The sequence below is a fragment of the Mauremys mutica genome, chromosome 10 (assembly GCF_020497125.1).
Source record: "Mauremys mutica isolate MM-2020 ecotype Southern chromosome 10, ASM2049712v1, whole genome shotgun sequence".
Taxonomy (NCBI): domain Eukaryota; kingdom Metazoa; phylum Chordata; order Testudines; family Geoemydidae; genus Mauremys; species Mauremys mutica.
In genome coordinates, this window is record NC_059081.1 from 48,665,577 (window position 1) to 48,677,687 (window position 12,111).

The 12,111-nt window shown below is 39.7% G+C and overlaps 1 protein-coding gene across 4 annotated transcripts in view; it reads left to right on the forward strand.

Moving 5' to 3' along the window:
* Positions 1-12,111, forward strand: part of LOC123343336 — a 95,767-nt gene extending 83,656 nt beyond the window's left edge. For 3 of the 4 annotated variants that reach the window (XM_044978384.1, XM_044978386.1, XM_044978387.1), the window contains 6 exons: positions 2,075-2,320; positions 4,325-4,543; positions 7,909-8,175; positions 8,406-8,474; positions 9,296-9,532; positions 11,744-12,111. In XM_044978384.1, the coding sequence (XP_044834319.1) occupies positions 2,075-2,320; positions 4,325-4,543; positions 7,909-8,175; positions 8,406-8,474; positions 9,296-9,532; positions 11,744-11,955 (1,250 nt within the window). In that variant the 3' untranslated portion in view covers positions 11,956-12,111. The remainder of the gene's footprint in view (positions 1-2,074; positions 2,321-4,324; positions 4,544-7,908; positions 8,176-8,405; positions 8,475-9,295; positions 9,533-11,743) is intronic. The other variant, XM_044978385.1, reaches the window with a different exon arrangement.

The window sequence follows — 12,111 nt, forward strand, 5'->3', positions numbered from 1 at the left end:
TCTTGTTTCACTGTAAACAAGAGGGGTGGAAATACCATAGTTGACTAAAAGATTGTGCACCATATATTAACTAAAATTCACTGAGCAAAAGTGATCAAGGTATATAGCATGCATTTATTGCTTTAATAATTATTTTTTAAATAGGGGAGGGACTCCCTGGAGAAGGGGTAAACAGACCCAGATCTGCCGATTTCAATATCAAGTGGTGTTAATTAAATACTTTAGTGGACGTACACTTAAGTGGGGACAATATACATTGTCTCTCCTGATGGGGAGTTGACAGTATCCATTGTCTCAAAGACAGTAACTCCTTTGAAATGCAAGAATTTAGAGTGAGAGATTGCTTTGAAGTTTCATTAGCTCCCTTTTGCTTAAGCCCCAGATGGCAGACCTAGCATCATCAACACAGTTTTGATTGACACCTGTATTGTGACTGCATGTAGTGATTCTGCATTACAGTCATATGGTCATCGCAAAGGATATAATGTGTTTGAATAGAGTTAAAAACATCTTCCCAGAGACATTTGGGGGATGGCTGAAGAGCAGAAATGGAGAAAGTGACTGGTCAGAGAGTGGCACTGAACTTAGAGGAGTTTGCTGGAGATAGAAAGGACCATGTTACACATGTGAGTTAGAGAGCTAGCCCTTTAAATCCAGGGCCGCCCAGAGTGGGGGGCAAGAGGGGCAATTTGCCCCAGGCCCCACAGGGGCCCCCACGAGAGTTTTTCGGGGCCCCTGGAGCGGGGTCCTTCACTCGCTCCAGGGTGCCTGGAAAACTCTTGTGGGGCCGGGCCCAGGAGCTTCTTCCGCTCCCGGTCTTCGCCGGCGGGGGGTCCTTCCGCTCCAGGGTGGAAGGACCCCCCACTGGCGAATTACCGCCGAAGTGGGACCCGCCGCCGAAGTTCAGCTCGGTCTTCGGCGGTAATTCGGCGGCGGGGGGCCTTCTGTTCCGGGACCCACTGCCGAAGTGCCCCGAAGACCCGCCGCGGGGACCCCCCTACCGCCGAATTACCGCCGAAGACCGGGCTGCACTTCGGCGGTGGGTCCCACTTTGGCGGTAATTTGGCGGCGGAGGGGGAGGGGGGGCGCCGTGGGTCTTCAGGGCACTTCGGCGGTGGCTCCCGGAACGGAAGGGCCCCCTGCTGCCGAAGACCCCAGGCCCCCGGAATCCTCTGGGCGGCCCTGCTCCAATCAGTTTAGCTTCATTATTTATGCCAGTTTACTCTGGTTGAGGATTTGGCCCATCAGGTGTATTTTGCTTTTGTCATCTAGTATCACTGTTCATGAGTATGCACAACTAAATGAGCCTGTATAATATCCTGTCTGGTTCAAGTCATTGCTCCCCACCCAGGAAAACTAGATTCACAGCTAATCAAATAATGTGGAACTAGTTTTGCAAAAAAATTCAATTTGCTTCCATTTTGTAGGATTCAGTTCAGAGCTTTCTTGCTTTCTTTCTTTCTTTCTTTCTTATTTGAGTTTTGATTTTAATCATTTTGAATTTGCATGTTTTTTCCCTTCGCCGCCGCCCCATTTTTTTGCTACTGAATGCTATAAAAAATGATGCCCCAGGCTTTTTCCACTGTTACATTTTTTTCTTTTGCTACATTGCACCCTTTTCCAACTTTGGAAAAATTACAAAATAAAAATGAAAAAGTAAAGGAAAAGCAAACATATCCCAGGCATAATTCATTCTGCTGCATACAGTGGAACAAACAAGAAAACTGAATATCTGACATTTTAAATTCCTTAATTTTAATATTTTCAGTTTCATTTCCAGTAAAACTTGGAAGAAAAAAAAAGATGACTCCATGAAGGTGCTTGGTTTTGAAAAATGGAAAAGTTTAATTAAAAAAAAGTTTTGAACATACAATTTCAGAGGGTTCTAGAATTAACCCACTCTGAGCATCTCAGATGTCCTAAGCACTTGGAAGTGGTATCATTCAGTAAAGAACTTAACAGTTTTAAAAAAAGTTACAAGCATGTATTTGTTTGTGGGCATTTTACTTACTGTATTTCTACTACAGTGATACGAATGGACTTGATACTTTAATATTTTTTATATTATTCTTAGAGCCAGATCTTTCGTGCACTGCCCAACCTCCCACTGATGGGTCTTTGGCTTGTGGAACGTTATCTTATCCTGGCAGTGGAAAGAACAAATGGCAGTTTTGTGTACCATTCTGCATGAAGAGCACTGGTTTCCATCGGAGAGCAGGGTCAGTGTTTTTCTGCCAGCCTTCTAAGTCTGGGACAAGTTGGTTTCATTTGGATGAAGCCTGGCAAATGACAAAGGCTCACATGCCAGAGACTTGCACAGGTGAGCAGGCTTGAACATTTCAGTGGATTAGCTTTCTTAAAGACTCTTGCTGACTGAAAGTGTATTGATTTACACGTTCAGCTGCTAGTAGAGTTTGTCATGTTTGTATAAGACAACGTGAAGATCTAGATTCCAATTATGATATGAATTGAGAAAAGAATGTTTTGTTTCTCCATCTTCAGCTACAGTGTGTTGGTTCTCTGGGCAACATTCTGATGTCAGTTACAGAGTAGTGCAGTGGAGTAACAGTGGTGTACATCTAGACTAACTAAGAGCAGAAGTTGTCCTGAGAATTTATCCACTTTGCTTCTCCTGCAAAGTCTGATCATAATCAAGTGTGTGTGTGTATGAATAATGGGTTTTCTCTCTTTTTTGACAGCCTTCCTAAGAGGCTTGAAAATAAACTCTCTCACTACACATTTTGTCTGTTTCCTTTTAGCAAATCTTTACTTCTCTTTCCCTCCCCATGTTTCTAATAACACAAGCCATTATGGTTTAGTATTGCTTATTACCATGATTATTCACTAGCATCATGTATAGTTTCAGGAGTTGAACAGTGACAAATAGTCTGTGTAGGTCCTACAAAATATAGTTATTTTTGTTGATTATGGAGAACAGGTATTTTAGAATTTGAAGGCAATTTCTCAGCATATTAATATTTTTCAGGTAAGACAAATGTCTGGCTAATACTAAATTGTTGAACAAAGATCCTTTAACTCTTGACTTAGAGGTCTTCCAAAATACTCCCTGAGACTTGCAAGCCTAATGCTATTCTCTCACCTCCCCATCACTACAGAAGGAAGATGTACCGCAGTGCTTGTCTACGTTTGGAAATTTACCAAAATAGCCATTTTGGAATAATTAATTAAAATTTTAATTTATAATTCCTAAACGGATTAAGTTAAATCAGGAAAGGGCAGTCTTATTCCAGAATAAGTGTGTCCACTTGTAGAGTTATACTGGAATAGCTATTTTGGTAAATTTCCCAGTGTAGACAAGCCCTTACTGATGAGTACTCTACTGGCCATTTTTATTGGATACTTTTCAAATAAAAATTGAAAGAGAACATAATTTCTTAAACAGATCCAAGAAGTGCTCCAAGGAGGCATGAGAATCACATATTTAAGGAAACAGAGCCAGATGGAATAGCAGCATAGAGTGCTGTCTGCATTAGCTTCTGCAAAGGATGCAGAGCAGTCCCATACCGTCTCTGCACTAACTGGAAAAATTGCAGGAAATAAACTTTCCAAGGGTGGTGTCATAACTACTTACCCTGGGTTCTCCAGCGGACCTGCCTGAGGCACAATGCATTCTGGAACTCTTGCTTGACTGGTGCAGGTCTGTACTACCCCAGTAGAGGCTTTTGGGGATCAAACTGAGGTATCTTGTTGGGGATTGGCGACATCACAGGCAATTAATCTAATCTGCAGATGGATTAATTTTGAATATTAAAACATAGTTTTATTATTTGAATGGGGCGTATAGATGGAGACAAGATCTAACGGAGGTATCTCCAGTCATCTGTCTATGGTAAGCAATTGCAGATGACACAGAAAGCATGGCCAGTTTCTTTCTGAAAGCTCAAACCAAGAGTGTGGAGCAAGATCTTTTTTTGAATAGAGCAAACACTGAAAGTTTGTGATGTGTTACCAGAAGTGGCAGTGTGCTACTCAGGTTGTAAATTTGTTACTGTCAGGTTGTAAACTGATAAACTGAAAACATGACAAATAGCTACTTTTTTATTTGAGCTAGAGTCTTACATATGAAACCAAAATGACATTTTTACCTCTCATTCAAGTATTGAGCTATATATTTATGCTTTTGATATATCCCTCATGCTGCTTTGTGTTGTGGCCTTGTGTTTAAGAGAAAAATTGGTAATGTGATACATTTGTGCTTGCTAGGACTCTATTATATGAAAACTGTTTAGCAATTTTGTGCATCATGGCACCATTTTGGGCATATCCTTATTAACTAACCTCATGTTATATGAACTATTATCAGTCAGGCGTCGTATGGGGTCCAGAAAAGGAGATTCACTACAGTACTATGAGGGTGACTGCAATGAACAGGCCGTGAAAAAACAAATCCTAGCAACTGTGGAACACATTGTAGCCAAAGATCCCTCTGTTGTTTCCCAGTGCACCAGGCACCCAAACACCTGTGGCAATTTCAGAATTTCAGATCTTTCTGTTCATTGTGGGCCTGGAAACAACCAAAGAGGTAAGAAATTGTCTTTTCAGAACATTGTTAATGTCACTGTGATGGGGTGAACAGTATTTTTTCTCTTACATGTTTTTTAATATGCTTCAGTGTCTTCTCTCCCTCTGTGGTAATTCATATTATGCAGTCATTTGCGATCAGCTGCAGCATAACATAAACCATAATCTTAAAGGCACACATATTTCATGCCCTAATCTATCAGTAATGTGCACCATTAGCTCCTATCATTCTTGATGGGAGCTGGACATGCTTTTCTAGTTGCTTTGAACTACATCTCCTTAAGTCATCAAAATCACATATTTTAAAATATAACAGATGTATTGTAATGTACTACACATAGTACAGCTATAACAAATGTATTGTAATGTACTCAACTTTCAGAAAGTACTTCAAGTGAGCATGAGTTTACAGACGTGTGTAATGTGTCAAACAAAGTCCAATGCATCTCAAAGACACTAAGTGGAAATTATGAAGGATAGACAGCTGTAAGATCAGCTTGTCAACTTTTACTTGAATCCAAAATGTATTAGCTGAAATATATGATTCTGCAGAGGTCTTCAGGAGTGGGATGAATGAAAATGAGTCCAGAATAAAGGTACTCAAAGGGATCTGCCATACAAGTACTTCTCTGGGTGATGTTGGTTTGGGAACATGATGGCAAGGAGTCTTTTCTCTCATTTTGTGGGTTGGGTAGAAGCAAGGTGGACAAACATCAAAAAGTTCTTTGTTTCATTGTAATTCAACCTCTTTGTTCTGGACTTTTGCTGTTAATTTTTGGTGCTGTTCATTTTAGTTGCAGTTCAGAGCAAAACGCTGATAGGATAGACTCTCTCACAACGTTTTATTATGTGCTACTTGTAGTTGAAGCCAAGGGTCCTGGGGGTGGGGGCCACACTGAGATTGTTCAATCAGGACAAATTGCAAAGAATGGGGAAGACAATCCCCCAAACTGGAGGTTATTTCTAATAATTAGATTCAACAAGCCAGCAACAAAACAGCTTCTACAATACCTTATTGGCCAAAAGCACAGTTCCTTAAAACAACACAGCCTTGGGCTCCTATCCACACATCCAAGTCAAATATGATGAGGATTACTGAAAATCTTGTTCATTATATAAAAAGTTCTACCAATCCCAAAGGATCAGACACATTGCCCATGTGGTCACTGATTATTTCAAATGTTACCCAAATACACGCTTACAGCCAATTCTTGTTAACTAAACTAAAATGTATTAAAAAAGAAAAGAGAGTATTTGTTAAAAGGTCATTATACATACAGATATGAATAAAGTCCTTAGGTCAGTTTCATATTAGAGATGGTGAGCTTCAGAGTTGCAAAAGGTTCTTTCAGAATCAGTTCCATAGATCACAGTCCAATGTCCAATATTGGTGTGACCCAGGCTGGATCTGGGGATCTCAGTCTTGTGACTCAAACTTCCCCTGATGAAGCTTAAGCAGATCTGACATGCAGGATCAAGGCCCCAGAGTTCCTTTTATAAATCCCTGGCAGGCTATTGTCAGCCTCTTGACAGCATGTGTTCCTTGAGTACAGAGTAGTGGCTTTGAAGTAACCTCCTATTTCCTAAGTATCACCGGTAATTAGCTATATGGATGAGCATAAGGCAACTGCCTATCTCCCACCATTTACAGGCAGTTTACTACATACTTCAAAGAAAAATGAAGACAATGCTATTAATACACTCACAGTTCATCTAAATGTTAGCATCTCCTTTTGATCTCTGAATTGACAGAATACAGCGACATACAGGAACAGTTTGGTTACATTGTCAACCTCTAACAATATATATGTAAACACACAAAAACCACAACTATTATCTACTAATATGTCTCTGAAGGTTGAATCTGGGTCAATTAGCCTGCTTGTTGTGTAATAGTTTCTGTATTACCCTGTGTCACATAGGCCTAGCAAATTTATTTAACTATATATATTTATATAGTTAAATAAATTTGCTAGGCCTATGTATATATTTGACCTTAAAAAAAAGATCATATTTAGTTCACCTTCAAGTCTGGGGGAAAGTTTTGGGGCTACTATTTTTGGCTCTCTCTGCTTTTAAATGTTCAGATCTCTCAAGATTACCTGAATTTGCTTCTTTATACTGCCATACAGTATCCTGTCTTTTTGCTATGCCATTAATGTCTGTGCCAAAAAATCTGGGGGGAGGGAGTTGTGTTTATATTCTTTTGTTGCTATGTTTCCATTTTTGCTTTAAATGATTTTTTTTATTTCCCTGCAAGATTCCTGATTCAACTTTGTACTTCATTAAAGATTTCACATATTTCAAATTTTAATTAGCTTTTTAATTACAGCTGCAGCAAGCTGTTTACTAGCAATTCTTGTTCTAGTGAACAAGCCCCTGTGGAGCTAGTTAGCCTTAGAGAATAGTGAAAAATAGCCATTTTAAATCAGAAAGGAAATATTTTGCCCACATCACACAATCCTATGGGGATTTTCTGAAATTCCAGTTTAAAGGGTCTCCATTATAGAAGAACTGTGCCCCAGAATATGGGGATAAAGATTCTGGGGGAAGGCCAAGGGAGGTGTGGTGACTTGGCTAAATTCGAGTTGAGCAAGTGTATTCTATTCAACCCAAATTCTCCTGCAATTTCAATTGGCTGAGGCAATTCTCACTTTCACATTCTGATTTACACCACGTTGCACTCCCTTTGCACAAGTACATGTTACATAAGGTGCCAAAGGCAGTGTAGAACCAGGCCCTTTCCTCAGTATGTGCTACACAATGGGCGGCATAGACGTCACTTTTCAAAGGCGGGTGAAGCATTTGTGTCCTAAAAGTATCCTAATATAAGTCTAACTTCTTTTATTTGTTAAGTTTTAAGAGCCATATTTTCAAAGATATTAAAGTGCTGATCTGCAGGCCCCTAAATACCTTTGAACATCAAGCCCTAAGTCCTTGCGAAATTCTCCTCTCAGTTACACCCAGTGTGAAGCCCGATAACTTCAGAAAAGTTTAACTGGTGTAACTGAGAGACGAATTTATCCCATTGTAAGTAAAATCAACACTCTTTGTTGAGAACTAATTATGGGCCGAGTCCTGGCACTACTGCTAAGCACTGGCAAATCTCCCATTGACTTCCCTGGGATCCAGATCTGGTCCAAATGTCTTAAATACTGTACAAGGGCACGTATGCATTTGCATAAAGCATATTGCAATTCTGTTCAGTTAAGAAACATGCAGTTAAATAAGCTTAGATCTGAGCAGCAGGGTTGTCTCATTGCATCTTATTGTGAAACATAGACTATCAATATTACTTTCTTATGCTGCTTAGCATTTGGAATAGCCAAAGTCTGATATCTATTATTATGTATATTCTTTCCTCAGATACTGAACCACCTGTAGTGATCTCCTGTCCTCAGAACATTGAGATAGAAACCAAAAAAGGAAATCCCTACTGGAATGACCTGCCTGAATTGTCTTGGAAGGAGCCTGTGTTTGAAGACAACTCCAGGGGTCCACTGACAATCACAAAAGGAGGGTCCAATGTGAATAATGGAGACAAACTGGCATATGGCCAATATTCAGTGGAATATATAGCAACAGATCTTTCAGGAAACCAAGCCAAATGTTCCTTTGAGATCTCTGTGAAATGTATGTGTTTGGCTCATACTCAAGGTCAACCAAATGGAATATAATGAAGTATTAATGCTAATTGTCCTGTGGCATTTGTTGTTTGATGATTAATACCAAGTGGGGGTTAGGATATAAACTCTCATATTTTGTCTACATCTACAGGCTATTTATATGCAAGGGTGAAAACATGTATGTCCAAATGTTTCTTCCTCCTGTCTCTTACAATTTTGCTCTCTGTCCTCATATAGCACAGTATCTTTTCACTGAAGCCTATATGTCAGCTATATGTAAAGAATTGCTTCCTTCAATGGCTCCAGGTACAGACCCTAACACAAGTTATAGGATTTAAACCAACCTCTTACAATGAAATATGAGTCTGTGATGCAAAGTTTGGCTCTAGATTGGAAGTTGGGGCAGAGACAAGGCTTGAGGGGAAAGATCTGATATTCTGATTCAGGCTCCTCTCTGTTAAAAGAAATCATTTCCTGTAACAAACACGTTTTCAGAAGTGGTCACTCACTCACTCGGTGTGCCACAGTTGTGTGAGGTATTCCACTTGAGACACCTTGTGCCTGATTTTCAGGGCTACTAAGAACCCACTTTCCACAGAGCACCCCAGGAGTAAGTCACACCAATTCACTGAATGCTTCTGAAAATTGTAGCTGTGTTCCTCCTGATGATTACCTGTTCTGTTCATTCCCTCTGGGGCACCTGGCATTGGCCACTGTTGGAAGACAGGATACTGGGCTAGATGGACCTTTGGTCTGACCCAGTATGGCCGTTCTTATGTTCTTATGTCCACACACACTCCCAAATACTATCTCCAGCTATAATGCTATAATGAATTGCTGAAGACTGTCTGAGTCTTACACCCATGCAAGGATTCAATCCCAAACTTTTCCTAAGTTACACAAATAGGCACATAAGAATCAGTTTCCCTTTACATGCAGTAGGGGGCTATTCACATCATCCTGAAGATTTATCCAACAGTGACATTATTATCATGTATATTAATTTATAGTAATATTTTAAGAATTTCTGTTTAAGATTTTGCATAATTTGCTTTTTACTAAATGTAAGCAGTGTCACTCATTATTAACTCAGTTTTTATTGTTGTCTTTTTTATGTATACACAAAGCAATTGCATGCACAATGGAATTGCCAGAGCATGGAGCTATAGTCTGTGGCTATCCTTCGGTGGACGGCATGGACCTCATGACCATTGACTGTATTGTATTGTGTCAAAGCAAATACCAGTTTAGCAGGGATCCATATCCAATATATGCATGCTCAGAGGAGGGACTTTGGTGGACCTTCACAAGCACATTCACGCCTATTGGCCCAAATTTGCCAAGTTTAAACCATAAGTGCCAAGGTAAGAAAGTTTAAATGAATGAAAAACTTTGTAACTAATTAAAAAATCTTATTTGCATGCTATATTTTCACCACTTTGATGAGCCTGATGGCATGTAAATTATATTTCAAGTGTTCATTAAAAGTAGTTTACCTTTTTTCTATAAACAACACTTGTCAGATTTCTCAAATCAGCACTGAATTAAACTTGAGGTGGGTTGAGTTCAGCTGCTTGATTTACTTAATTATAGATTTAAAATATGCGGAGGGAGTATAGATATTTCACATTACTTGTGTCCATGAAGATCTGTGTTCTGCTCACCAACCCTGAGTCTTTATACAGAAAATGGAGACATAATCAATGAGAGACCATACCACTTTCTAACCAGTTGGGGATTACAGGAATAAAGCACCAATGCTTTATTAACTGATTATTTTTCACAAGAACAGAACCTGAATATATGGGCCTTGCACAGGGACCTTTCTAGAGCTTGCATATTGGGCACAAGCAAACAATAAGCCTTTTAATGTGGCTAAATGTAAATGTATACATTTATAAACAAAGAATGTAGGCCATACATACAGGATGGGGGACTCTGTCCAGGGAAACATGACTCTTAAAAAGATTTGGCGTTGTGGTGGATAATCACCTGAATGTGAGCTCCCAGTGCAATGGTGTGGCCAAAAGGGTGCTCGGATGCACGAACACAGGAATCTCGAGTAGGATTAGAGAGGTTATTTTACCTCTCCGTTTGGCACTGGTGTGACTGCTGCTGGAACAGTGTCTCCAGTTCTGGTGTTCACAATTTAAGAAGGATGTTGATAAATTGGGGCGGACTCAGAGAAGAGCCGTGAGAATGAGTAGAAAAAACATGTCTTACAGTGATAGATTTAAGGAGCTCAGTCTATTTAATTTAATAAAGAGAAGGTTAAGGAGTGACGTGGTTACACTCTGTAAATGTCTACGTAGGGAACAAATATTTGATAATGGACTTTTCAATCTAGCAGTGAAAGGTAAAACACAATCCGGTAGCTGGAAGTTGAAGCTAGGCAAATTCAGACAGGATATATGGCATAAATTTTTAACAGCAAGAGTAATTAACCATTGGTACCATTTACCATAGGTCATGGTGGATTTGCCATCAAAGATAATTTTTAAATTAAGGTTTGATGTTCTTCTAAAAACTGTGCTCTGAGAATTATTCTGGGGGAAGTCCTATGCCCTGTGTTATGCATGAGTTCAGATGATGATCACAGCGGTTCCTTGTATCCTTGGAATATATGAATCTATGTACATTTTTAGAGTCTTTTGGGGGCAGAACTGTGTCTATCTTTGTGATTGGAAAGTGCCTCACTCATTCTGAATGCTATCCACAGTATAAATAATTATAAGAACCCACTAGCACATCCTGAGCCATCCATGTGGCTCGTCTTTAGTTGCTTCTACAGTCCCAGGGTTACAGTAGTAACTATAGCCCATGCACTATCTTCATAGTGGCTTCTAGGAGGTGGCTGCGTGAAGACTGTTGATGCATTGGCCATGACCATGCCCACTCCCCAATTCTCCCCTGACTCATATTAGGCCAAGAGTGAGTGAACATAAAGCATTGTTCCAGCCAAAAGGGTCTGTGATATAATTTTTTTTTTCAGTCTCTAGCTTCAGCCTGCCGTGCTGAACTTGCAGAAAATTGTTAACTTATACATGCCCATAATGGGAGAGGGATAGCTCAGTGGTTTGAGCATTGGCCTGCTAAACTCAGAGTTGTGAGTTCAGTCCCTGAGGGGGCCACGTAGGGATATGGGGCAAAAATCTGTCTGGGGATTGGTCCTGCTTTGAGCAGGGGGTTGAACTAGATGATCTCCTAAGATCCCTCCCAGCCCTGATAGTCTATGATTAATGATGAGCATGAGAGTAATCCCAGTGGGTCAATTTATATGCTTCAGGTTAAAAACACATTTGTAAATCTTTACAGATTTAAAAACACATTTCAGTCTTTTCCTAGGGGTTCATTCAAAACCCACTAAAGGCAATGTGAGCCTTAGGCCTTACCTTTAACCTTACCAATTCATTCTTTTATGATATTAGTTGAAAAGTTCCAGATATGTAAACATTAAAATAAAAATTATCCTCATAGCATTTGATACATGTAAGTTGAAAAGTAGGATGCTCTGCATCACTGAGGTGACTGGCTAGGTCAAATTAATCCTGTGTTTTCTTTGCCTGTATTTTTAGAACCAGATATCCATAAAAAGCCAAAAGTTGTTGATCAGAATTTTTACTTTGATGGTGACTGCCATGACAGAGCAGTGCAAGACATGCTGATAGGACACTTGGAATATTTTCAGAGGAAAACTTCAGCATATCAGTACTGTGAATTAAACAGAGAGTTCTGCAGAAAGTGGAATGGCTACCGCAATGTAACGGTGTTCTGTGGAAGTACGTGAGATGGAATGACTGTATTGTTATGGGTTTTTTTAAGAATGTATTTGCATGCATGTATGAGAACTACATATTATCCAAGTGTTCAGACTGTTCCTTGAAAGAAGTTAGTGCTGTAACCTTATTTCCTCTTATAAAATAAAATTAGGGTAATAATATAA